The following is a 27,080-nucleotide window of genomic DNA, read 5'->3' on the forward strand; positions in this document are numbered from 1 at the left end:
CCTCACAGGCTCGCAACCCCAGAGGATGCCCGCCAAAGGTGTCGAGGTAGGAGCAGCAAGAAAGTGAGCAAGGGGCCTCCACATCTGCTGAAGCCACAGAGGAAGCACCACGTAGGAGCACGCGTAAGAGGAAGATAATGCACAAGTAGTCACAAGGGTAGTCACTTGGGTGTTATGTTGTGTTTATTTTTGAAATGTCATCAGTTGCTTGTTGTGATAAAAAATTCTGATGGCAAACTGTTGAAGTTGTTTCGCAAATGGGACTTCCACATTGAGGGCTTAGGGCGAACCTGGCTGCTGAGTACTGCAGGGCTCCACCTGATCTATCAAGGCATCTGAAGCGCATCTTCAGCAAGCCGATGGTTTGCTCGATTATGGATCTGGTGGAAATGTGGTTGGAGTTGTAGCTCTCCTCAGCTTCATTGGATGGGCTCCTCAACGGCATCATTAGCCACGTCTTCAGGGGATTGCCCTTGTGTCTAAGTAGCCATCCGAAAAGTTGGTCTGGTGGACTGAAGAGTGGAGGCACACTAGACTGGCGCAGGATAAAGGAGTCATGGCAACTGCCAGGGTACTTGGTGCAAACATGCAAAATTTCCTTCTTGTGGTCACACACCAGCTGCACTTTGAGTGGAAGCCCTTGCGGTTGACAAAAATACCTGGATTGTGATGGAGTGCCTTAAGGACCACATGTGTGCAGTCAACAACGCCCTGCACCCTTGGAAAGCCTGCCAGATTAGCAAATCCAACTGCACGCACACTTACACTTGCTTGATCCTTGGAGAAGTTGATGTAATTGTGCGCGATGGCAAAGAGGGCATCGGTTACCTGCATGATACAAGTGTGTGCGGCCGCTTGGGAGACGCCACTGATGTCTGCTGCTGATCCCTGGAATGAGCCTGAAGCAAAAAAGTTGAGTGCGGTGGTGACTTTGACGGCCACTGGTAAGGGGTGTCCACCCGTTCCTCTGGGCTCCAGGTCTTACTGCAGCATTGCGCAGATGTCACCCACTACCTCTTGCGAAAGTCTGAGCCTCCTTTGGCACTGCTGCTCAGACATGTTGAGGTCACTCATCCTCTGTCTGTAAAGCCTGTTTTGGGGGTATCTCCTGCGGCGATGTGTTTCCATGCGCTGGCGCCTTCTTGCCAGTGCAGCTTCAGGTGGGTGAGCAGCAGCTTGGCGCTCCAGTTGTTGCTCCTACTGTTGGTGCTGCTGATGTTCAGGGTTCTGCTGCTGGCGCAGCTGGTCTTTGTCCGAATCTGATGTCCAGGAGGAAAGGAAATAAATGGTTTCCATTCTTCTGGTATATACCTTAGTTGAGGAAGCACTCAGTCAAGGTGGGGAGAGGGGTTTCCCAGGAGGTCACACTGGAGATGGGCGTCAGGCTCCAAACTTCCACAACAATGAGTAGGCCTGCTAAAAGTTCCCCCAGACCTGAGACAACAAAGTTCTGCCACCTGCAAATGATGATTGCTGAAAACTCCTTTTTAATGGTGGAGCTGCAGTTGTTAGTAAGCAATCCACTTGTGAGGCCGCCAGGATTCACTGGCGTGTTCCAGAGTAGACATGCAGCACGGGGGGAAAGTGTTAAATTCAGAAATGGGATTATAGAGGTACTTAACTGGCTGTTAAGGGCCTTAAAGGCCTATCCCGCCTCTTGGAGGCGGGATGGAAATGGGGTCTGAGACCCCAATTCTGGGAAAATTGCTCGGAGGCGGGCTGGAGGCGGGATTGGAGTCTCCCGCCAGTTTTTGCGATTTTAACACCCCACATGCCTCCAATCCTGCCTCCTCGGGCCTGGCAAAATCCAGCCCATAATGACTCTATGGGCTGGATTTTGCCAGGCCCGAGGACACGGGTTTGGAGGCGTGTGAGGCATTAAATTTGCAAAAAATAGCGGGCGGCTCCGATCCCACCTCCAGCCCACCTTTGAGCAATTTTCCCAAAAGCAGGCTGTCAGACCCCATTTCGATCCCGCCTCCAAGAGGTGGGATAGGCCCTTAAGGCCCTTAACAAGCACTTAACTGCCTCTATAATGCCATTTTGAGAGGCTTTTCTAAGGTTAACACATTTCCCCCGTGCTGCACGTCTCCTCTGGAACACGCCAGTTAATCGTAGAATCATAGAAAGTTACAGCACAGAAGGAGGCCATTTCGACCCATCGTGTCCGCACCGGCCAAATTAGAGCTATCCAGCCTAATCCCACTTCCCAGCTCTTGGTCCGTAGCCCTGCAGGTTACAGCATCCCAAATGCACATCCAAGTACTTTTTAAATGTGGTTAGGGTTCCTGCCTCTACCACCCTTTCAGGCAGTGAGTTCCAGACCCCCACAACCCTCTGGGTGAAGACATTTCCCTTCAAATCCCCTCTAAACCTTCCCCCAATTACTTTAAATCTGTGCCCCCTGGTTTTTGACCCCTCTGCTAAGGGAAATAGGTCCTTTCTATCCACTTTATCTATGCCCCTTGTAAGATTCTCAAAATTCACAGATCCCCCAAAACTTGGAGAAAAACCCTAAAGAAAAGGACTTTGGACTCTTTTCTAACCACTTCAGGGTGATAAAATGTATTGGGCCTAACAGAGGGAGATTCAAGGTCAAAAACCAAGATTTGGTATTAAAAAAAAACATGTTTGGGCTTGTAAGGGAAAAAGGCTGCAACAGGAGATGGGATCAACCTCTGTAATAGACAGTTTGAGTATTGGAGTTAATCAAACTGTCTGGGGAACTATCTAACATCATTCAGCCCCTATCAGACAATTTACATTCTAACAATAGACCCACGGAAGAGCAGTCCCCACCCAAATTACAGGACCCATCCAAAACATGCATAAAACAAATCACCTCGCCCAACTCCATAGAAATCTCAGGCCCAGTCAGGAAACTTGAAACCTGAGCACAATGACTACAATCAAGTAAGAGCTCAACAGCTCATGGAACCATCCCGAAACCACTTCACACATTCATAAACAAGTTACTATTAACGAGCCCGCTAAAATCTTACAATAAACCGGGTCTGATTTGGCGTGCAGATTAGGAGGCCCCAATTAGTATAATTGAAGGCCTGTTTTCTCAAGAAGACAGTTCAGCAATTACACAGTTACAACAAGTTCTCTACAAGCTCTACAGTTCTCGGCAGTTCTCAGGAGTTCATCGAGCTCGAAGAAGTTCACAGTTCTGGAAGCAGGTCAACACACAAGAAGAAACCAGAGCAACAGTTTCAGTGACCATCAGACACCTCGCGGCAACAAGGGCCTTACGAAACAACCAACCGAATATTACCACCAACCAACCGGGTAATATTGGGCCACCGTGACCAAAGAAAACCAACTCGGGAGAAAACCGAAGATTCGCAAGTTTTCCACTCTGTAATCTATTTCTGACTTACCCCTGGGTAAGATTTTTACTTTAAAAGACTCTAAACCTAACCTCTAAACTCGAACAGAAGAAAAGCAGGTATTCACCCAATAAATCCAATACGCACCCTACCGCATCAGCGGACTCGCGAAGACTGACCAGACACGCAGTCGAAGTCCTCTACCGCGTCCGGGGTACGGCAGGCACCAACCAACACATTCAGCGAACCCCGAAACCGCGAACCAGCTCAACTGTCAAGGATTCGTTTGGTGAGCATTATCCCTGGTCCTCGAGAGCCCAACTTAGCTAGTAAAGTGGGATTGGGAGGGGTGAGGTATTTTTCTACTGTAATTTCCCTCGTGTGTATCAAAGTGTTCCCCATTTTATTAGAGCGTTAAGATTGTTGTGTTATATTTTCTCTCTTGAATAAAGATCAAAGTTTCTTGCACCAAAACCAGTTGTCTGCGGCACTTTTGTCACAACCCCCAAATAAGTCCAAGGTCTAGAACCAAGGGAGTGGGAGCGATTCGAACCGCTCATAAGTCAGAGGTGACGCTGACACACACCACCACCTACACTCTCATAATTTTATACACCTCAATAAGGTCTCCCCTCAGCCTCCTCTGTTTCAAGGAAAACAGACCCAGCCTATCCAGTCTTTCCTCATAGCTAAGATTCTCTACTCCCGGCAACATCCTTGTAAATCTCCTCTAGTGCAATCACATCCTTCCTGTAATGTGGTGACCAGAACTGCATGCAGTACTCTAGCTGAGACCTAACTAGTGTTTTATACAGTTGAAGCATAACCCCCCCTGCCGTTGTATTCTATGCCACAGCTAATAAAGGCAAGCATTCCGTATGCCTTCTTAACATAAGAACATAAGAAATAGGAGCAGGAGTAGGCCAATCGGCCCCTCGAGCCTGCGCCGCCATTCAATAAGATCATGGCTGATCTGATCCTAACCGCCAATCCACTATCACAGAACCATCTCCTGAATCTAACAGAATTAGACACACGACATAGGAGCAGGATCAGGCTACACGGCCCCTGGGCCCGCTCCGCTACCCACAGGGCCATGACCGATCCGAACCTAGACTCATGTCCAAATTCCTGCCCGCTCCCCGTAACCCTTAATTCCCTTTACTTCTAGGAAACTGTCTATTTCTGTTTTAAATTTATGTAATGATGTAGCTTCTACAGCTTTTTGGGGCAGCATATTCCATGGACCTACCACCCTGAGTGAAGTAGTTCCTCCTCATCTCAGTTTTGAAAGAGCAGCCCCTTATTCTAAGATATGCCCCCTAGTTCTAGTTTCACCCATCATCGGGAACATCTTCCCCGCATCCACCCGATCCAACCCCTTCACAATCTTATATGTTTCAATAAGATCGCCTCTCATTCTTCTGAACTCCAATGAGTAGAGTCCCAATCTACTCAACCTCTCCTCATATGTCCATCCCCTCATCCCCGGGATTAACCGAGTGAACCTTCTTTGTACTGACTCGAGAGCAAGTATGTCCTTTCTTAAGTATGGACACCAAAACTGTATGCAGTATTCCAGGTGCGGTCTCACCAATACCTTGTACAATTGAAGCAATACCTCCCTATTTTTATATTCTATCCCCCTAGCAATGAAAGCCAACATTCCATTGGCCTTCTTAATCACTTGCTGCACCTGCATGCTAACCTTTTGAGTTTCGTGCACCAGGACCCCCAGATTCCTTTGTACTTCAGTACTTTCCAGTTTCTTGCCATTAAGATAATAACTTGCTCTACGATTTTTCCTGCCAAAGTGCATAACCTCACACTTTCCAGTATTGTATTCCATCTGCCAAATCTCTGCCCACTTACTTAGCCTGTCGATGTCCCCTTGCAGGTTTTTTATGTCCTCCTCACTCACTACTTTCCCTCCCATCTTAGTATCATCTGCAAACTTTGATATGTTACACTCGGTCCCCTCCTCCAAATCGTTAATATAAATCGTAAAGAGTTGGGGACCCAGCACTGACCGCTGCGGAACACCACTAGTTACTGATTGCCAGTCTGAGAATGAACCATTTATCCCAACTCTCTGCCTTCTGTTAGATAGCCAATCCTCTATCCATGCCAGAATATTACCCCCAATCCCGTGATTTTTTATCTTAAGCAATAATCTTTTGTGTGGCACCTTGTCAAATGCCTTTTGGAAGTCTAAATACACTACGTCCACTGGTTCCCCTTTATCCACCCTATACGTTACTTCCTCAAAGAACTCCAGCAAATTTGTCAAACATGACTTCCCCTTCATAAAACCATGCTGACTTTGTCCTATTAAATTATGATTATCCAAATGTCCTGTTACTGTCTCCTTAATAATGGACTCCAAAATTTTACCTACCACAGATGTTAGGCTAACCGATCTATAGTTTCCAGCCTTCTGTCTACTGCCCTTTTTAAATAAGGGTGTTACATTAGCAGTTTTCCAGTCTGCCGGGACCTTTGCCGAGTCCAGGGAGTTTTGGAAAATTATTACCAATGCATCCTCCCCCCCTATAGCCCCCTGTTTGTCCAGTGTTGGGATATACTTAGTGTCCTCTACTGTAAAGACTGATGTAAAATATTCATTCAGTGTTTTTGCCATCTCCATATTTCCCACCATTAATTTCCCGGTCTCATCCTCTAAGGGACCAACATTTACTTTAGCCACCCTTTTTCTTTTTATATAACTATAAAAACTCTTACTATCTGTTTTTATATTTTTTGCTAATTTACTTTCATAATCTATCTTCCCTTTCTTAATCAATCTTTTTGTTATTTTTTTGCTGTCTTTTAAAGTTTTCCCAATCCTCTATCCTCCCACTAGATTTGGCTACCTTATATGCCCTTGTTTTTAGTCGAATACTATCCTTAATTTCTTTACTTAGCCACGGATGGCTGCCTTTTCTTTTACACCCTTTTCTTCTCAGTGGAATATATATTTTTTGGAAGTTGTAAAATAACTCCTTAAATGTACACCACTGATCATGTATCGTCTTACCCTTTAATCTATTTTCCCAATCCACTCTACTCAATTCCGCTCTCATACCTTCATAGTCTCCTTTATTCAAGCTTAGCACGCTTGTTTGAGATCCAACCTTCTCACCCTCTAATTGAATATGGAATTCAACCATGTTATGGTCACTCATTCCAAGGGGATCCCGTCTCGTTACACAGGACCAGATCTAAGGTTGCTTGCCCCCTGGTCGGTTCAGTTACATACTGCTCAAGAAACCCATCCCTAATACACTCAATGAACTCATCCTCAAGGCAGCCCTGCCCAATTTGATTTGTCCAATTAATATGATAGTTAAAATCCCCCATAATTATAGATGTTCCCTTATTACAAGCCTCAACTATTTCCTGATTGATACCCCGTCCAACAGAATTGCCACTGTTCGGAGGCCTATAGACTACGCCCACTAGTTTTTTTTCCCCTTATTATTCCTTACCTCCACCCAAACTGTTTCATTATCCTGATCTTTTGACCCAATATCATTTCTCTGTATTACAGTGATTCCTTCCTTTATTAACATAGCCACCCCACCTCCACTTCCTTCCTGCCTGTCCTTCCTGATCGTTAAATAACCTGGTATGTTTAATTCCCAGGCATTGTCACCCTGCAGCCATGTTTCTGTAATAGCCACAAGATCATACCCATATGTAGTTATTTGTGCCATTAACTCGTCTATTTTGTTACGAATGCTACGTGCATTCAGATAGAGAACTTTCAAATATGTTTTGTGACACTTAGTTCCTGCTTTTGCCCTTTTTATTGCTTTACCTTTTACTCCATACCTTCTGCCCCTTCCTGACACGCTCTGGTTTTTAATTTCCCCACTGCTACCTAAGTCTATGACCTTCTCTGTTGTCATTTTTATTATTTGCTCTCTAGGAACCTCCCCCCCACTAGTTAGTTTAAAGCCCTCTCTGCAGCCCTAGTTATATGATCCGCCAGGACTCTAGTCCCAGCACTGGCCAAGTGAAGCCCGTCCCAACGGAACAGCTCCCTCCTGCCCCAGTACTGGTGCCAGTGTCCCAGGAAGCAAAACCTATTTCTCCCACACCAGTCTTTGAGCCACGCATTTAACTCTCTAATTTTATTTGCCCTAGCCAAATTCGCTCGTGGCTCAGGCAATAATCCAGAGATTATTACCCTTGTGGTTCTGCTTTTTAATTTGGCGCCTAGCTGCTCAAACTCCCTCAGCAGAACCTCCTTCCTTGTCCTATCTATGTTGTTGGTACCAACATGGACCACGACAACTGGATCCTCCCCCTCCCACTCCAAGTTTCTCTCCAGTCCAGAGGAGATGTCCTTAACCCTGGCACCGGGCAGGCAACACAGCCTTCGGGACTCTCGCTCTCGGCTGCAAAGAACTCTATCGATCCCCCTAACAATACTATCCCCTACCACTACAACATTTCTTTTAACTCCCCCCACTTGAATGGCCTCCTGCTCCATGGTGCTGTGGCCAGGTTGCTCATCCTCCCCGCAGTCCCTGTTCCCATCCTCACAGGGAGTAAGAGCCTCGAACCTGTTGGACAAGTGCAAGGGCTGCGGCTCCTCCAACACTACCTCCTGGATCCCCGTACCTGCCTCACTTCTAGTCACACCATCCTGACCCTGGCCATGGACTACATCTGAATTAATTAATCTAATTGGTGTGACTACCTCGTGATACACAGAGTCCAGGTAACTCTCCCCCTCCCTGATGTGTCTCAGTGTTTGAAGCTCGGACTCCAGCTCTTCAACACGGAGCCGGAGTTCCTCGAGCAGCCAACACTTACTGCAAATGTGATCACCGTGAGCATCAATGTTGTCCACCAGCTCCCACATATTGCAGCAGTAACACATCACCTGATCTCCCATTCTATGTAATTAATTAAATTTATTAATATTATTCTTAACCACCTTATTGACTTGGCCTGCTATCTTCAGGGATCTGTGGACATGTACAAAAGTTGTAAGGCAAGAAAAGAACAAAGGCTGCTTGCAGTCCTTAAATGCAGTTGCATAGATGACATCATCAGAGGCGAGTTTCAGGACCAAAAGACTCATTGGGCCAGGGGTTCCCACACGCTGGAAATAAGTGCCCAATTAGGGGAAAATCGCTCAACTGTTCCGCCTCACACCTGACCCGCCCCCCAACCCGCTCCCAATGACAAAATCCAGCCCTATGACTCTATACCCCATTCAGTTTGTTAGCTTCCAATGAATAAAATTTTTCCTCCTACCAAAATAAACCACTTCACACTTTCCTATATTGAATGTCATTTGCCATTTATCCACCCACTCTGCAAATCTGTTTATGTCTTCCTGTATTTTGATGCAGTTCTCCACAATATAAGGTATATCCCCTCAATTTGATACCAGCTGCAAATTTTGACACCATACCTGCAATTTCCAAGTCCAAATCATTTATGAAATGAGGTGAACAGCAATCCTAGCATCAATCACTTTCTGCTAATCCAAAAAACTTCCCTTGACTCCTACATCTGTTTTCAGTTTTGGAGCTATTTTTCAATCCCTTCTGATACCTGGCACCTGACTCCACATGCCTTGACCTTTGTCATGAGACTCTTATGTGGCACCTTACCGAAGGCCGTCAAAATGTCCATGTATACCACATCCACTGCACTGCCCTTGTCCACTCTTTCTGTTATTTCTTCAAAGAATTCAATAAGGTTGGTTAAACATGACCTTCCTTTAAGAAATCACTGCTGACTATTTTTTAATATATTCTCCATCTCTAGATGTTTTGTTATCTGACATTTTAGCAAAGATGCTAGTATCTTTCCTACCACTGATATTAAGCTAACTGGTCAATAGTTCTCTGGGTTAGTTCTATCCCACTTTTTGAAGGTAGGAATTACATTTTCTGTTTACCAGTCTTCTGGCACGATTACTTTTTATATTGAATTTTTATATATGGATATTAACATCTCTGCTATCTCCTCCCTAGATTCTCTGAGAATCAGTAGCTGCAATCTGTCTGAATATTATTTTATCTTAAATCCCACAGCACAGATTGGAAAAGGCCAGTCATGACCATATTTCAGGATGTTTGTAGTGCAATTGAAATATGTGAAGATTTATCATCGAATCATACAGCACCGAAAGAGGTGTTATAGTGAACACTTAATATTTTTTAATCATTTAGCTTAATAACAATGGATCATTTAGCTACAGACATCTGAAATGCAACCAAACCCAATCGGTTAAAAATTGGTGACCTTTTCCACAAGAACAAAAACAATCACCATTTCATCAGCCACTGAAAAAATACTTTGTTTAACCTTGGCAGCATTTGAAATGTGTAATAAATATATTTCATACACTAAATTTCCAGAGAAACTTACAGGACTCTGAGGAAAGAGCAGGGCAGTGGGACCAATTGGATAGCTCTTTCAAAGAGCTAGCACAGGCACAATGGGCTGAACGGCCTCCTTCGGTGCTGTATGATTCTATGATAAATCTTCACATATTTCAATTCAGGTTAGCTTATTTTTGAATTCTATGCATAAATTTAACTATCAAGCACATTCAACAGAGTAGATATTTAGTAATGATTTATGATCATCAGTATATACTGAAATACATTGTATTTACAATCACAAATACATTTACCTGCAAAAACTCTCTAACATTGGAGCCCAGAACACGAAGGATAGTATCATAGCCAGATTCTTGGCAGAATTCAAAAAACATCTTTCCAAACATCTGTAGAATTTCACCAGCATTGATTTCTGTGAAGGATTAATCAAACAACAGAAAAAATTCTGTCAGACATCATTTCAAATATCTCACAAAAGTTTTGCTTAGCAGTTATAACAATTTATACAACTTGGAGGCGTTTGTGGATGCTTAGTAACTTCTCATACACTAAATCATTCACAATTTAATGGACTTATAGCAGTGCAAGCTTAACTTCAAGCCAGCAACATGCACTTAAGGTTATGTCAAAAGCAGCTCAAAAGCTAGAGCGGCAACAGATTGTAAAAAAAACCTTCTAGATGTCTACAAGCCACTTTATGACTGTTCCAATCTCAACAAATGCTTCCTCCCCAAAAATTTATCGCAATGACACTGGTGTTGGATCTAATTATTCTTTGATATGAAATTTTTGACACAAAAAAATCAAAATACGATTACTAAATAAACACTAGGGGGAGGGAAAGGAAAAAAATATCAGGCAGGGTTACAGTGGAGAATGAGGGAAAATTTGGGCAATGGGGTCTAGTGCCACCCTGACCAGGTTTTGCCTCCCCTCACCACCACCGGGACCGCCACTCGCTGCTCCTTCCCCACCTATTACATGCAAATGGAGACAGGGGCAGATCCTGGCACACAGTAGAATTCCTTCTTGTCCACCCCATTTACAGCCGCTTTCCGGGGCCGACATGAGGAAGATGACAATAGATCTAAGAAATGATAAGTGCCTTCAGGTACCCCCCATGGAGAAGAGGGCCAAGTAGCGGCCTCCTCTCCCTACAGTCAAACATAAACATTTACCCACTGAAGGCTCCAGGCTCAGGTGGGGCCTTCAATGGGGCAGCTGATTTGTTCTTTGGGGCACTTCCACCCCTTTAAGGGCCTTGCCGCCTCCGGCTGCTGCAGTTGTCTTGCTGGAACTCTGTTCCAAAGGGGAGAAGCCCAGCATTTATAGGCCAGTCAGCATTTACAGTATCTAACACAATTTGTACAACAGATCAATGCAGTTTACTTTAACCTAAAAGTTGGAAATACAATAATGTCTTATTAATATAAATTGCATTTGAGACTTTCAAAATTACAGTTTGATTACTCTCACTGATAAATGAGATGACCAAGGAGTTGCTGGGACCAGGAACAATAGGAAATAGTTCCGATCCTCGAAGGTGATGAGTCTATTTCCTAGACTCTCTGAGGTATGAATTTTAATTCCATGTAAAAGCCACCATTGTAGCTTAATCTAGATAAAATGAAAAACCTGTACATGACGGTTTCTGCTGAAAGACCACAAGTGAAAATTATTTAGGCCCCAAATTCAGCACAAATAGAACATGCCATACTGTGAAATCCAGCGGAAAATAACTGCAGTGAATTGCTGCTGAATATGGAATATGTTGCGATCAGGCTAGGGATAGATGTTTGAAGCTCTCGTCCTAGGAGGAGTTTCATTAGGTTATTCAAAAAGGGGCAGTGGGATGTACAAGGGCTGGATTTTCTCAATGGAGACGAGTTGGAGGCAGGACTGCTGCTTGTCAGGTCAATGTCCCGCCTCCATTATCTTCTGACCAACCAGAGGGATTTTCCCCTGATTGACTTTGTTAAGCCCGCCCTGCGGGCTCAGCAGGCCAATTAGGGAGGAAGTCACTGAAAGAGCACGTCAACGTCTGACGTGCTATCTGTCAAGACTTCTTTAAAGAAGAAATGTCAGCATTTGACAACTCTGTGAAGCTATCAAACACTGACATTCTCTGTAGTTTGATGAGCCCTTGTGTTCAGGACTCATCAAACCTTTCAACTTTGTAGATTTCAGATGACTGTTGGGTCGGAGGATCCAACAGCCAGCCTGTGAAATCGACAAGGAAGGTGTTGGGTCTCCCGATCCAGGGTGGATGAAGGCGGTAGGCAGAAAACAAGGTAAGTGAACATTTTTTAACACGTAACACTCACCTTCCATACTTACCACTCCACACATACGCCCATCACTCACCTCTACATCTTACTTTCAGGTGCCTCCGACCCCCTCAGACCTGCTTCACGGCTCCTCCAACCCGGCGGGATTCTCCGAGGTCGGAAAGCCTTCATCTGAGAGGGTAAAATGGCACTAATCCTTTTTTCTGCCTGTTAACTACCTGTTAACAGGCAGTTAAAAGGATTTAATCCCTTTCCCGCCTCCAGGAGACAGGACACAAAGCAGCACATCTTCCCGCCTCCTGGCAAAAGGGCACGGAGGTGGGATGGGGGCGGGTTTGCCATCCATCCCCACTTTCTGCTACTTTACCGGCACTCCCGCCTCCATTCCCACCTCCTCGGGGCTGAATGCCCAGGACACTTGACATAAAGAGGGTCTCGGGAAAGACCTTCAGGCAGAAGACCTTTCAAAGGCCCACAGATTTTAAAGGGAAAAGTTTTTAGGTTTTTTCTGGGCTGTTCTTGTAATTTTTGTGAGGCTTTTCTTTAAAAAGCTGCTGCTTAGGCTATCTGGAATCTTTGTGCCCATTGTTATGTGTAACTTGGCTCCAAATGCTTTTAATGGCACCAACGGGTTTGCTAATTGGTATCCGCCAAGCTGATGTATTTGGAGGAACAGTAGGACCAGCGGAGGGATGCCAGGCAGGTCAGGCTGCAGGAGATGGGTTTCGTACCTTTCTTTTCATTGCCAAAGTTTGCCGCATCTCCAATCCTACATCTGCTGAAATCATAACATACAACACTATCATCTCAAAATTCAATGGCCCCAATATTATTGTCTCTAGTACCTGGGGAATGTTCAGTGTCCAATCACTACAGATAGGAGGTCTCCGTCCCCTTAAAATTACCCTGGGATTTTCAGGATTTCCATAAATAGTAAAACAGAGAGTTGGGGTTAAAGGTAGTTACTCAGACTGGTGGAAGATGGGAAGTGGTGTTCCATGGGGATCGGTGCTGTGACCACTGTTGTTCAACATTTACATAAACGATTTGGGAATCAGAAGTACAATATCAAAATTTGCGGATGACACCAAATTGGGGATACAGTTAATACTGAGGAAGACTGCTACAAAATACAAGACGTTAACAAGCTTGCAGAATGGGCGTGTAATTGGCAAATGAGTTTCTATATAGATATATAAGTGTGAGGTGGTGCATTTTGATAGGAGGAATAAGGAGGCCACCTATTCCTTGGAAATAAGAGTCTAAATGGGGTAGAGGTGCAAAGGAATCTAGGGGTACAGATTCACAAATCATTAAAAAGCCATAAAACATGCAAACAAAACACTGGGGTTCATTTCTAGAGGAATAGAATTCAAAAGCAGAGCTGCTGTGTTAAACTTATATAGAGCCTTGATTAGACCACAGTTCTGGACTCCATGTTACAAAAAGGATATAGAAGCACTGGAGAAAGTGCATAAAAGATTTACAAGGATAATATCAGAACTGAAAGGGTACAGTTAACAGGAAAGACTGAACAGACTGAGAGCTGACCCGATAGGGTTCTTCAAAATTATGAGGGGGTTCAATAGCATGGACATAGAGATGTTTCCACCTCTTTATTCAGATAGTGGTGAGAATGTGGAACTCGCTACCACATGAAATGGTTGAGGTGATAGCATAGATGCATTTATGAGGAAGCTAGATAAGTACATGTGGGAGAAAAGGAGTATAAGGATAGGTTGACAGGGGTGAGATTAAATAAATAGAGTGGGAGGATGCTCATGTGGATCATAAACACTGACATAGACCTGTTGGGCCGAATGGCCTGTTTCTGTGCTGTAAATTCTATGTAATTGTATGTAACCAGGGCCTCTACCTAAAATAGCCTCTGGCCAAATTTTCCAATGGAAATGAGGTTGGTGGGGCAATCCCAGCCCTAATGCATCAATTTCCTCTTCCTGAGACCAAAGGGTGTCTTTTCCAGACCCTTGAATCAGAAACATAGAAAGATAGAAGATAGGAGCAGGAGTAGGCCATTCGGCCCCTCGAGCCTGCTCCGCCATTCAATGCGATCATGGCTGATCATCCAAATTCAGTACCCTGTCCCTGCTTTCTCCCCATATCCCTTGATCCCTTTAGCCTTAAGAAATATATCCAACTCCTTCTTGAATATATTTAATGAATTGGCCTCTACTGCCTTCTGTGGTAGAGAATTCCACAGGTTCACCACTCTCTGGGTGAAGAAATTCCTCCTCATTTCTGTCCTCATCCCTTATCCTTAGACTGTGACCCGTGGTTCTGGACTCCCTGACCATCGGGAACATCCTTCCTGCATCTAGTCTGTCCAGTCATGTCAGAATTTTATAAGTTTCAATGCGATCCCCTCTCATTCTTCTAAACTCCAGCGAGTATAAGCCCAATCGACCCACTCTCTCCTCATACGTCATTCCTGCCATCCCAGGTATCAGCCTGGTGACTCTTCGCTGCACTCCTTCACATGGCAAGTACATCCTGCCACAGATAAGGTGACCAAAACTGCACACAATACTCAAGATGTGGTCTCACCAAGGCCCTGTACAACTGCAGCAAGACATCCTTGTTCCTGTACTCAAACCCTCTCGCTACGAAGGCCAACATACCATTTGCCTTCTTAACCGCCTGCTGCACCTGCATGCTTACCTTCAGCGACTGGTACACAAGGACACCCAGGTCTCGTTGCACTTCCCCTTCTCCCAATCTATTGCCATTCAGATATTGATCTGCCTTCTTGTTTTTGACACCAAAGTGGATAACCTCGCATTTATCCACGTTATATTGCATCTGCCATACTTCTACCCAATCACCCAACCTGTCCAAATCATACTGGAGTTTCTCGGCATCCTCCTCACAGCACACACGCCCACCCAGCTTTGTGTCGTCTGCAAACTTGGAGTTATTACATCTAGTTCCCTCGTCCAGATCATTAATATATATTGTGAATAGCTGGGGTCCAAGGACCGATCCCTGCGGTACCCCACTAGTCACTGCCTGCCACTCAGAAAAAGAGCCGTTTATTCCAGCTCTTTGCTTTCTATCTGCCAACCAGTTCTCTATCCAAGTCAATACCTTGCCCCCAATCCCATGTGCCTTAACTTTACACGCTAAGCTCTTATGCGGGACCTTATCGAAAGCCTTTTGAAAGTCCAAATACACCACATCCACTGGTCATAGAGTCATAGGGTTATACAGCACAGAAAGAGGCCCTTCAGCCCATCACGTCCGCGCCGGCCATCAAGCCCTGTCTAATCTAATCCCACTTTCCAGCATTTGGTCCGTAGCCTTGTATGCTATGGCATTTCAAGTGCTCATCCAAATGCTTCTTGAATGTTGTGAGGGTTCCTGCCTCTACCACCCTTTCAGGCAGTGAGTTCCAGATTCCAACCACCCTCTGGGTGAAAAAGGTTTTCCTCAAATCCCCTCTAAACCTCCTGCCCCTTACCTTGAATCTATGCCCCCTTGCTTTTGACCCCTCTACTAAGGGGAAAAGTTCCTTTCTATCCACCCTATCTATGCCCCTCATAATTTTGTATACCTCAATCAGGTCCCCCCTCAGCCTTCTCTGCTCCAAGGAAAACAACCCCAGCCTGTCCAGTCTTTCTTCATAGCTGAAGCACTCCAGCCCAGGTAACATCCTGGTAAATCTCCTCTGCACCCTCTCCAAAGCAATCATATCCTTCCTATAGTGTGGCGACCAGAACTGCACAAAGTACTCCAGCTGTGGCCTTACCAGCGTTTTGTACAGCTCCATCATAACCTCCCTGCTCTTATATTCTATGCCTCGGCTAAGGAAGGCAAGCATCCCATATGCCTTTTTAACCACCTTATCCACCTGTTCTGCCTTATCTATTTTACCAGTTACATCCTCAAAAAATTCCAGTAGATTAGTCAAGCACGATTTACCTTTTGTAAATCCATGTTGACTTTGTCCAATCCGGTCACTGTTTTCCAAGTGCTCTGCTATTGCATCTTTTATAACGGACTCTAGCATTTTCCCCACTACCGATGTCAGGCTTACCGGTCTGTAATTGCCCATTTTCTCTCTACAACCTTTTTTGAACAGTGGGGTAACATTAGCTACCCTCCAATCCATTGGTACTGTTCCAGAGTCTATCGAATTTTGGAAGATGACCAGCAATGCATCCACTATTTCTAGGGCCACTTCCTTAAGTACCCTAGGATGTAGATTATCAGGCCCTGGGGATTTATCGGCCTTCAATCCCGTCAATTTCTCGAACACCATTTCCCTACAAATACTGATTTCCATCAGTTCCTCCCTTTCATTAGACCCCATGTTCCCCGACATCTCTGGGAGGTTATTTGTGTCCTCCTTTGTGAAGACAGAACCAAAGTATGCATTTAATTGGTCTTCCATTTCTTTGTTCCCCATTATAAATTCCCCTGATTCTGACTGCAAGGGACCTGCGCTTGACTTCACCAATCTTTTTCTCTTCACATATCTATCAAAGCTTTTACAGTCAGTTTTTATGTTCCCTGCAAGCTTACTCTCATACTCTATTTCCCCCCCTCTTAATTAATCCCTTTGTCCTCCATTGTTGAATCCTAAACTGCTCCCAATCCTCAGGTTTACTGCTTTTTCTGGCCAATATTTATGTCCTCTCCTTGGATCTTATGCTATCCCTAATTTCCCTTGTTAGCCACGGCTGAGATACCTTTTTTGTTTTATTTTTATGCCAAACAATTCTGTAGTTCATCCATGCGATCTTTGAATGTTTGCCATTGCCTATCCACCGTCAACCCTTTGAGTGACATTCCCCAATCAATCCTACCCAACTCGCGCCTCATACCATCGTAGTTTCCTTTATTTAAATTGAGGACCCTAGTCTCTGAGTCAACTACTTCACTCTCCATCTTAATGAAGAATTCTATCATATTATGATCGCTCTGACCCAAGGGGCCTCACACAACAAGATTGCTAATTAATCCTTTCTCATTACATAATAACCAGCCTAAGATGGCCTGATCTCCAGTTGGTTCCTCAACATATTGGTCCAGGAAACCATCCCGTAAACACTCCAGGAATTCGTCCTCCACAGTATTGTTACTAATTTGGTTAGCCCAATCTATATGTAGATTAAAGTCACCCATAATAACTACTGTGCCCTTATTGCACGCTTCTCTAATTTCCCTTTTAATGCCATCCCCGACCTCCGCATTACTGTTTGGAGGTCTATATACCACTCCCACTAATGTTTTCTTCCCCTTGATATTTCTCAATTCTACCCATACAGATTCTACATCATCAGAGCTAATATCCTTCCTTACAATTGTGTTAATCCCCTCTTTAACCAGCAATGCTACCCCACCTCCTTTTCTTTTTTGCCTATCTTTCATGAATATTGAATACCCCTGGATGTTGAGTTCCCAGCCTTGGCCACCCTGGAGCCATGTTTCCGTAACCCCAATCATGTCATATTAATTTACCTCTATTTGCGCAGCCAATTCATCCACCTTATTACGAATTGGCAGCACGGTGGCAAAGTGGTTAGCACTGTTGCCTCACAGCGCCAGGGACCCGGGTTCGAATCCGGCCTCGGGTGACTGTCTGTGTGGAGTTTGCACATTCTCCCCGTGTTTGCGTGGGTTTCCTCCGGGTGCTCCGGTTTCCTCCCACAGTCCAAAGATGTGCGGGTTAGGATGATTGGCTATGATAAAAATTGACCCTTAGTGTTAGGGGGATTAAATACGTGGGGTTACGGGGATAGGGTGGGGTATGTGTTGGTGTAGGGGTTACGGGGATCGGGTGGGATATGTGTCGGTGCAGGCTCGATGGGCCGAAATGGCCTCTATCTGCACTGTGGGGTTTCTGTGATTCTGTGAATGCTCATCGCATTAAGACACAAAGCCTTCAGGCTTGTTTTTTTAACGGTCTTAAATCTTTTAGAATTATTATTTACTGTTGCCATGTTTGATTTAAACCCTTGATTTCACTGTCTGCCACTTTTGTTTTTCTCCTTCCTGTCTTTTGCTTTTATCCTTGTTTCCCTTTCCTCTGTCTCCCTGCTCAGGTTCCCAACCCCCTGCCATTTTAGTTTAAACCCTCCTCCAGAGCACTAGCAAACACTCCCCCTAGGACATCGGTCCCGGCCCTGCCCAGTTGCAAACCGTCCGTTTTGTACTGGTCCCACCTCCCCCAGATCCGGTTCCAATGTCCCAGGAATTTGAATCCCTCCCCCTTGCACCATTCCTCTAGCCACATATTCATCTGAAATATCCTTCTATTTCAACTCTGACTAGCACGTGGCACTGGTAGCAATCCTGAGATTACTACCTTTGAGGTCCGATTTTTTAATTTACCTCCTAACTCCCTACATTCAGCTTTTAGGACCTCATCCCGGTTTTTACCTATATCGTTGGTACCTGTATGCACCACGACAACTGGCTGTTCACCCTCCCTTTCCAAAATGTTCTGCAGCCGCTCTGAGACATCCTTGACCCTTGCACCAGGGAGGCAACACACCATCCTGGAGTCTCGTTTGCGGCCGCAGAAACACCTATCTATTCCCCTTACAATAGAATCCCCTATTACTATAGCTCTCCCACTCTTTTTCCTCCTGTCCTGTGCAGCAGAACCACCCCTGGTGCCAGGAAGTTGGCTGCTGCTACCTCCCCCTGGTAAGCCATCCCCCCCATCAGTATCCAAAGTGGTATATCTGTTTGAGAGGGGGATGGCCACAGGGGACCCCTGCACTACCTGCCTGCGCCTACTACTCTGCCTGTTGGTCACCGATTCCCTTTCTGCCTGTGCAACCTTTGCCTGCGGTGTGACCAACTCCCTAAACGTGCTATCCACGACGTCCTCAGCATCACGAATGCTCCAGTATGTATCCAATCACAGCTCCAGCGCCAAAATGCAGTCTGCCAGCAGCTGCAGCTGGATACACTTCCTGCACACATGGTTGTCAGGGGCACAGGAAGTGTCCCTGAGTTCCCACATAGCGCAGGAGGAGCATACCACAGGGCCGAGCTGATCTGCCATGACTTACCCTTTAATTAAATTAAATCAAATCAATCCCACCAATTACACTACAGTTAAATTATATATTTAAGGGCCCTGGTATACAAACAGTCCCCGTTACGCCACAGAGTTTAAGTTTAAAAAAGAGAGAAATACTCACCAACCAATCACTTACCTGTTTTCTGGTGACGTCACACTTCGATTACTTTTTACTTCTCTCCCTCTCTCTGAGATTGGTAAGCCTACCTGGTCTCTGCTGCCTCTTTATAGCCTCGCCGCTCCGCTGCGATTCCCGCCGCCGCTGCCGCTCTGAGGCCTACCTGATCTCTGCCGCCTCTTTATAGCCTCGTCACTCCGCCGAGATTCCCTCAGATCCATCTCAGGATCTGAGGTGTCAGGCAACAAGGTGAAGAGGGTCCAAAAGGTACGTATTACCATTTTCCTGCAGGAAACCAATGGATCTTTGAGCCTGGGGTCTTCTGGCTGCTGCGGATGAGTTTGGGCCATGTTATTAACCCAGCCCACCAGATTTGGTTGCTTTGCTCTTGCAGTGCCTTTCACCTGTCCAGCATCCAGGCAAGGGGAGAGACATATTGGGGCCAATTTCTCTGGTGTTCTCCTTTCTGGCCTACACCCTCCGTAAATTATACCTCATTTTATAATTAATCCAAAATGTACTTAAAAACCTGCTTTTGTTGTATGCCCCCACCTTCTGGAAGCGCTCTCCTCAATGCCTCTTACTTGTAACCTTCTTCACTACTTTCAAAAAATTCCTAAAGATTCTTTGTTTATCCATGTTGTCATTCCCAACTTCTCTCTTCCCTTTCACTCAGTGCCTACTGACTACCACCTTGTAAAGGACTCTGAGGTGCCACTCTGTACATCAGGAGTGATACAGTAACATAAATTAATGTTGTCTTTCTTTCAGATGCTGACTAACCTGCTGTGTTTTTCTACCATTTTCTGTTTTTATTGCAATTTGACATCTATCTATCTGCAAGCTAAAATCATAGCTTTTCAATGTTGTGAATATTGTATAATGCTCTGCATTGTTCCTGATCTGCAACAATCTTTTCAAAGCATCATTTTAAGCTCAATCAGTAATTTACTTGGAAACCTTCTTTTGCCGCAATGCAAATGTATTTAATATCTCTCAGCACCATTGAAGGAATGGTAAAGAAAGAAACAGTGATAAGTAAAGCACGTCACTGGTAATATGAAAGAACTGGATTATAACTGTAATGGGCTATTTGGCTGTTTCCCAAGAACTGCACTATTGTGAAAACACACACTAGCCAGAATTTTCCCATTGCAGAGCGTGCGGATTTGGGGGCGGGTCGGCAGTTAGAATTGCGGAAATTGACAGCGCATCGGGAACCTGCTGTCATCCCGCCAACTTCCACATTTAACTGGGGCACGTTTCAAGGTGTGCCACATACCCGCTCGGGAGAGGCGGGCAACCTCACTGAGGTACTTAACTGCTTGTTGAGAGATCCTTGGAGCACTGTGGAATAGTGGTTAGCACTGTTGCCTCACAGCGCCAGGGACCCGGGTTCGAATCCGGCCTCGGGTGACTGTCTGTGTGGAGTTTGCACATTCTCCCCGTGTTTGCGTGGGTTTCCTCCGGGTGCTCCGGTTTCCTCCCACAGTCCAAAGATGTGTGGGTTAGGTTGATTGGCTATGATAAATTGACCCTTAGTGTTAGGGGGATTAAATACATGGGGTTACGGGGATAGGGTGGGATATGTCTTGGCGTAGGGGTTACGGGGATCAGGTGGGATATGTGTCGGTGCAGGCTCGATGGGCCGAAATGGCCTCTATCTGCACTGTGGGGTTTCTGTGATTTCTGTGAACTGCCTTTTTAACATCAGGTTTTGGCTTTAACTTGTTGTGCATGGGATTCATGCACCTCGGGAACCTCGCCTGTGAAGGGGAGGCGGGAGCTCAGAGGCCATTGTGCGAGAGCATTAAGTTACAGCTGGAAAAAAAACATAAATACTCACACCTTACACCTGCTTCCTTGCCTGAGGGAAAGGCTCTTGCTGACACCATTTTGTGCAGAGATTTAGGTGTCAGCAGTTTGCAGGTCATTTCTGCAACCTCATAAGCCACCCTCACCAAAATGCTGGTCATTATCAGAACATTGGAGGATTGTGCCTCTGATCTCCACTTTACCTGCCATCTATTAGATCAGCATGGGTGCCATTTATGCTGTTTCACCTTGGACCTCAGGATCAGACCAAGATGAGCCTCAGCACCAGCAACACCAGCCACACCAACAGCAGCAGTCACAACACCAGCAGCTGCAGCAATAACACCAGCAAACTTCTCCCCAATGACCTGATGCTCCACAGGAGAGAGGGGGTCAATACAAGGGTGCACCGTGCCGGAGGCGATACCCCCAACACAGGGTATACAGGCAAAGGATGAGCTTCCTCAACATGACTGAGCAGCAGTGCTTCAGGAGGCTCAGGCTATCATGCCAGATTGTCGCAAATATTTGTAGCTTGCTGGAACAAGTCCTGCTGTCTAGAGGACCTGATGGACATGTCTTACCAGTGGCTGTCAAAGTCACCACCGCCCTCAACTTCTCCACCTCAGGCTCCTTCCAGGGATCTGCAGCAGACATTTACAGGATCTCACAGTCGGCCGCCCACAGATGCATCACCTAGGTGACCGATGCCATGTTTCACCAGTCAGCCACTTATGTAAACTTTGCCAGTGCTAGTGTTACTGAGCGGGCGCTCGGCTTTGCAGCTCTGGCTGGCTTCCCACAAGTGCAGGACGTCATCGACTCCACATATGTGGCCATCAAGGCAGCCCCACATCACCCAGGAGTGTTTGTGAACTGCAAGCATAGGAAGATCATCATGCATGTGCGCAGCAGATTCCCAGGCAGCTGTCATGAATCTTTCGTGCTGCGCCAGTCCACCCTCCCTCAGCTCTTCGCACCTCCAAACAGATTTACTGGCTGGCTGCTTGGAGACAAGGGCTATCCACTGAAGTCGTGGCTGATGACACCCTTGAGGAGGCCAAGTAATGAGGCTGAGGAGCACTATAATGACAGCCACATGATGACCAGATGTGTCATAGAGCAAGCAATCGGCATGCAGAAGATGTGCTTCAGATGTCTTGACAGATCTGGAGGAGCCCTTCAGTACTCTGTGCATTAATATTCTTATTTGGACTAGAGAGCCTAACCTGTCCTTCTGCCCTGATGCTGCCTTTCTCACACCACTTAACTTAACATGTTTCTTAATTGTCAATCCTGCTGTAACTACTTTAGTTATTTTAGTATTCCTTTCACCTGGAGAATATATACCAATGTTTGTGACCTCTGCTCTTATCCTTTTTATATCTTTAAACTATCATTTTTACTACTCTTTCTGACTGAGCCCTCCCCTCCCCCATTTATTAGTTTAAAGATCTTTTTACTACGCTATTTATCCTTTCCGCTAGTTGCAGCCCATCCTAATGGTACAGCTCCCTCCTCTCCCAGTACTGGTGCCACTGTCCCATGAAATGGAACTCCTTCTCACACCACTCCTTTAGCATACCTGACCTGTTTGTCCCTATGCCAATTAGCACATGGCTCAGGTAATAACCCTGAGGTTACCACCCTTGAGCTCCTATCTCCTAATATTCCCTCAGCAAAACCTCCTCCCTTTTCTTCTCTGTCATTGGTTCCGACATTTACCATGACCACTGGATCTTCCCGCTTCCTTTCCAAACTCCTTTCCAGCCACATTGAGATATGCCTAACCCTGGTACCTGGTAGACACACCTTTCGGGACACTTGATCATGGCTGCAGAGGATGCTATCTATCCCCCCTAATTATTGAAACCCAGATAACTACTACATTTCTATTCTGCTCCTCCTCCCTTTGGACAGCCTCCTGCTCTACGGTGCCTAGGTCAGCGTTGTGGCTGTTCTACCCAGTCTTTCTCCTTATCCTCACAGGTATTAAGTACACTGTACCTGTTGGACAGGACCAATGTCTGCGGGACCTCCTCTATCTCCCTCGGTTACCCCGACCCTGCTGAGTGACTATCACTCCTGCACCTTCCTGCATCTGTACTTTCCTCTGAGATGTGACTGTATTCTGGAAAAAATTATCCAGAAATTCCTCCCCCATCTTATCTGTTGGACTGTCTCGAACTCGCACTCCAACTCTATGGGGGCGAAATTGTGTGCCTTTGCACCTGGGGCACAAATGGCTTTGCAACCGGGCGCAGCGCTGACATTGACTCCCGGCATATTCAACGGGAGATTTGCGGCATTGTGCCCCGATCTCCATCGCCCGGAGATCATGACGTCATCACCGTGTGCACCCGGTAGAGCCCCGGACCCGAAATTGACTTCCGCCCCCTGCAGCAGCGCCGATCGAAAACACCGACAGCTGCAGGAGGCATGCATCGGGTGGCCGGCCGCTTCGAGGGCGATGATTAAAAAACTTACCTTTCTTGTTCCCGTTTTTTTCACGGGTTGCTGCCCACGATTGATCAGCCCAGCACTCTGCTTAAGGGCTGGGCTGATCGCGTGGGATCGCGGCTGCCTTGGTGGTCCAAGTAGGTACTTTTATATTGCAGAGCCTGCAGCGATGGCCCTTCCCTCTATAGGAGGAAAGGAGCCTTTGAATGCAGCAGCGCTACACGGCCCAGTGTGCAGCGCTGTTGAAGTCTCTGCCCCGCCTGCTGCCGATTGTGCTCCAAGAAGGAAGTGGAGTGCTTGATTTAGTGCTCCACTTCCTTTCTGGAGCGCTAAACCAAATTTTTTTAAAGTTTAGAAACATTAGCGCCTGGCACTAATTTTCTCAACTTTTAAAATGTTGTGCCCCAAACGGGGCTACAATGAATTTCACCCCCAAGGAGTCGGAGTAGGAATGCCTCAAGGCAGAGCCACTCCCTACAGATGTGGCGATCCGGGGCAGTCTCACATTGTAGCAATTTCCTAGCATAAATGAAAACAAAATCCCTTTCAGGCTATACAGGTGAACATCCAAAATGTTAGTGATATTAGTCTTCACCAATAACATGACATGTGTCCAAATGTAAGATGTGAGATTGGGGTCAGTGTAAGGAGTAAGTTTAATCCAGTCTGGTTCCAGTAAAGCATAGAAAGAAGAAAGTAATGCATATGATATCACGGCTACGAAGCATATGAGACGCTGGAAGCTTTAAGTAGCTGTGATTTAAGACAAATAGGTCGTGGACCTCATGACAGAAAGTTCAATAGTTTACTTTGAATAAAAGAAATGATCCATTCATAGTGTATATGTTTATATTATAAACAATATTCTTAGAAGTATATGAAAAACCTACTTACTGAGGACTTTGCTTGCTGCACTGACTAGATCATATGTTTTAGAATCATCATATATAATCCGTACCAGAAATTGTCCTTCCACATCCAGCTGTGCTTCTTTTCTACAGGAAAACAATTTGACAAAATATGATACACAATAGACACTACAGGCCTGAATTCCTGCAGGGGTTCTCCCGGTCTTTTGCCATAACTTCAGAGGCCAGTGGAACCCCCGGAGAAACAGTATAAACAGCTGAAAATGGCTGTTGATGCCATTTCTCTAGGGCTTCCACCAATCTCCTGCTGGAGAATCCCCATGGAAATTTCAGGAGGACATAGATATTTTATGACTATGCATGAAGAGGATGAAAAGGCTGCAAGATTAATAAAATTAATGCTAAAATGCCACCTAATTCTGAACATTACAAAGGGAAATAACAACAGAAGATGCTGGAAAAGCTCAGCAGGCCAGGCAACATCCATGGAGAGAGAAACCGAGTCAACGTTTCCGGTTGAAACCCTTCTACAAAACTATTACAAAGGGAAAGATGTATACACATTTGATGTTTCCCAGTGCCCACTTGTTGCTGTGTTTTACTCTTTAAGATGTTGGAAGCAGCCTGGAAAGAAATGGGGACAAATTTTCATTGACTGACATAAATCACTTCTAAACAGTTAAGCATTGTTTCTAATCCCACCAGAAAGGGAATGTGGGTCAGTCCACTTGCACAGTTATTCAAAGATGAAAACCTTGCTATATATTTCAAATAATTAGATAACTCCGAGTGCCATGGAGTTTTGAATCTGTAGCTATGGTCCATCTAATCTATGTGGTGATCCAGGGGGCATTCTTCATTCCAACATTCTCCCCCTCCACATATACTTCTTTCCATGTGCTGTCGATCTCATGGCTGCTCAAAAATGCTTGTTTTAGAAATCAAAAAGAGGACGATGTGGACATAGAAATCGGGCAAGGGGACTGTGATATACTTGAACATATTAGCATCGAGAGGGAGGAGGTACTAGCGGTTTTAGCAGGCTTAAAAGTGGATAAATCCCCAGGCCCGGACGAGATGTATCCCAGGCTGTTGTGTGAGGCAAAGGAGGAGATTGCAGGGGCTCTGACACAAATTTTCAGAACCTCTCTGGTCACAGGGGATGTGCCAGAGGACTGGAGAACAGCTAATGTAGTACCATTATTCAAAAAGGGTAGTAGGGATAAACCAGGTAATTACAGGCCAGTGAGCCTAACATCAGTGGTAGGGAAATTATTGGAAAAAATTCTGAGGGACAGAATTGGTCTCCACTTGGAGAGGCAGGGATTAATTAGGGATAGCCAGCATGGCTTTGTCAAGGGAAGATCATGTCTGACCAATTTGATTGAATTTTTCGAGGGGGTGACTAGGTGTGTGGATGAGGGTAGTGCAGTGGATGTGATTTACATGGATTTCAGTAAGGCTTTTAATAAAGTCCCGCATAGGAGACTGGTCAGGAAGGTAAGAGCCCATGGGATCCAGGGTGCCTTGGCACATTGGATCCAAAACTGGCTTAGTGGCAGAAGGCAGAGGGTGATGGTGGAAGGTTGTTTTTGTGACTGGAAGCCTGTGTCCAGTGGGGTACGGCAGGGATCGGTGCTGGGTCCCTTGCTGTTTGTGGTCTACATTAATGATTTGGATGTGAATGTAAAAGGTATGATCAGTAAGTTCGCAGATGACACGAAAATTGGTGGAGTGGTAAATAGCGAGGCGGGAAGCCTCAGGCTACAGGACGATATAGATGGGTTGGTCAGATGGTTGGTTTTCAGGGTTAAATGGACTGAAAAGTGTGAGGTGATGCATTTTGGACGGACTAACAAGGCAAGGGAATACACAATGAATGGTAAGACCCTAGGAAAGACAGAGGATCAGAGGGACCTTGGTGTGCATGTACATAGATCCCTGAAGGCAGCAGAACAGGTGGATAAGGTGGTTAAAAAGGCATGTGGGATACTTATATTCCATGCCTCGGCTAATGAAGGCAAGAGCAGGGAGGTTATGATGGAGCTGTACAAAACGCTGGTAAGGCCACAGCTGGAGTACTGTGTGCAGTTCTGGTCGCCACACTATAGGAAGGATGTGATTGCTTTGGAGAGGGTGCAGAGGAGATTTACCAGGATGTTACCTGGGCTGGAGCGCTTCAGCTATGAAGAAAGACTGGACAGGCTGTGGTTGTTTTCCTTGGAGCAGAGAAGGCTGAGGGGGGACCTGATTGAGGTATACAAAATTATGAGGGGCATAGATAGGGTGGATAGAAAGGAACTTTTCCCCTTAGTAGAGGGGTCAATAACAAGGGGGCATAGATTCAAGGTAAGGGGCAGGAGGTTTAGAGGGGATTTGAGGAAAACCTTTTTCACCCAGAGGGTGGTTGGAATCTGGAACTCACTGCCTGAAAGGGTGGTAGAGGCAGGAACCCTCACAACATTCAAGAAGCATTTGGATGAGCACTTGAAATGCCATAGCATACAAGGCTACGGACCAAATGCTGGAAAGTGGGATTAGATTAGACAGGGCTTGATGGCCAGCGCGGACGCGATGGGCCGATGGGCCTCTTTCTGTGCTGTATGACTCTATGACTCATTTCCTCCACCTTTCTCTGAGTGAAAGGTGGTAGCTCCAACAACCCATTACCAGATCTTGTAACTGAGGAAATGGCAGAGATGCTTAATAAGTAGTTTGCCTCAGTTTTTTACAGAGGAAAGTAAAAGTTGGTCTGTAGGAATATCTGAGG

At 45.6% G+C, this 27,080-nt stretch overlaps 1 protein-coding gene across 1 annotated transcript in view; it reads right to left on the bottom strand.

Annotated features, from left to right (window-relative positions):
* Window positions 1-27,080, bottom strand: part of gucy1b1 (guanylate cyclase 1 soluble subunit beta 1) — a 235,530-nt gene that overhangs the window by 187,441 nt on the left and 21,009 nt on the right. Inside the window, exons 3-4 of the mRNA XM_086010219.1 lie at window positions 24,336-24,436; window positions 10,000-10,118 (exon numbers count right to left, since the gene is read on the bottom strand). Of these exons, the coding sequence (XP_085866345.1) occupies window positions 10,000-10,118; window positions 24,336-24,436 (220 nt within the window). The remainder of the gene's footprint in view (window positions 1-9,999; window positions 10,119-24,335; window positions 24,437-27,080) is intronic.

This window comes from Somniosus microcephalus, chromosome 2, assembly GCF_052327205.1.
Source record: "Somniosus microcephalus isolate GS21.2 chromosome 2, FLI_Smic_1.0, whole genome shotgun sequence".
NCBI classification, from domain to species: Eukaryota; Metazoa; Chordata; class Chondrichthyes; order Squaliformes; family Somniosidae; genus Somniosus; species Somniosus microcephalus.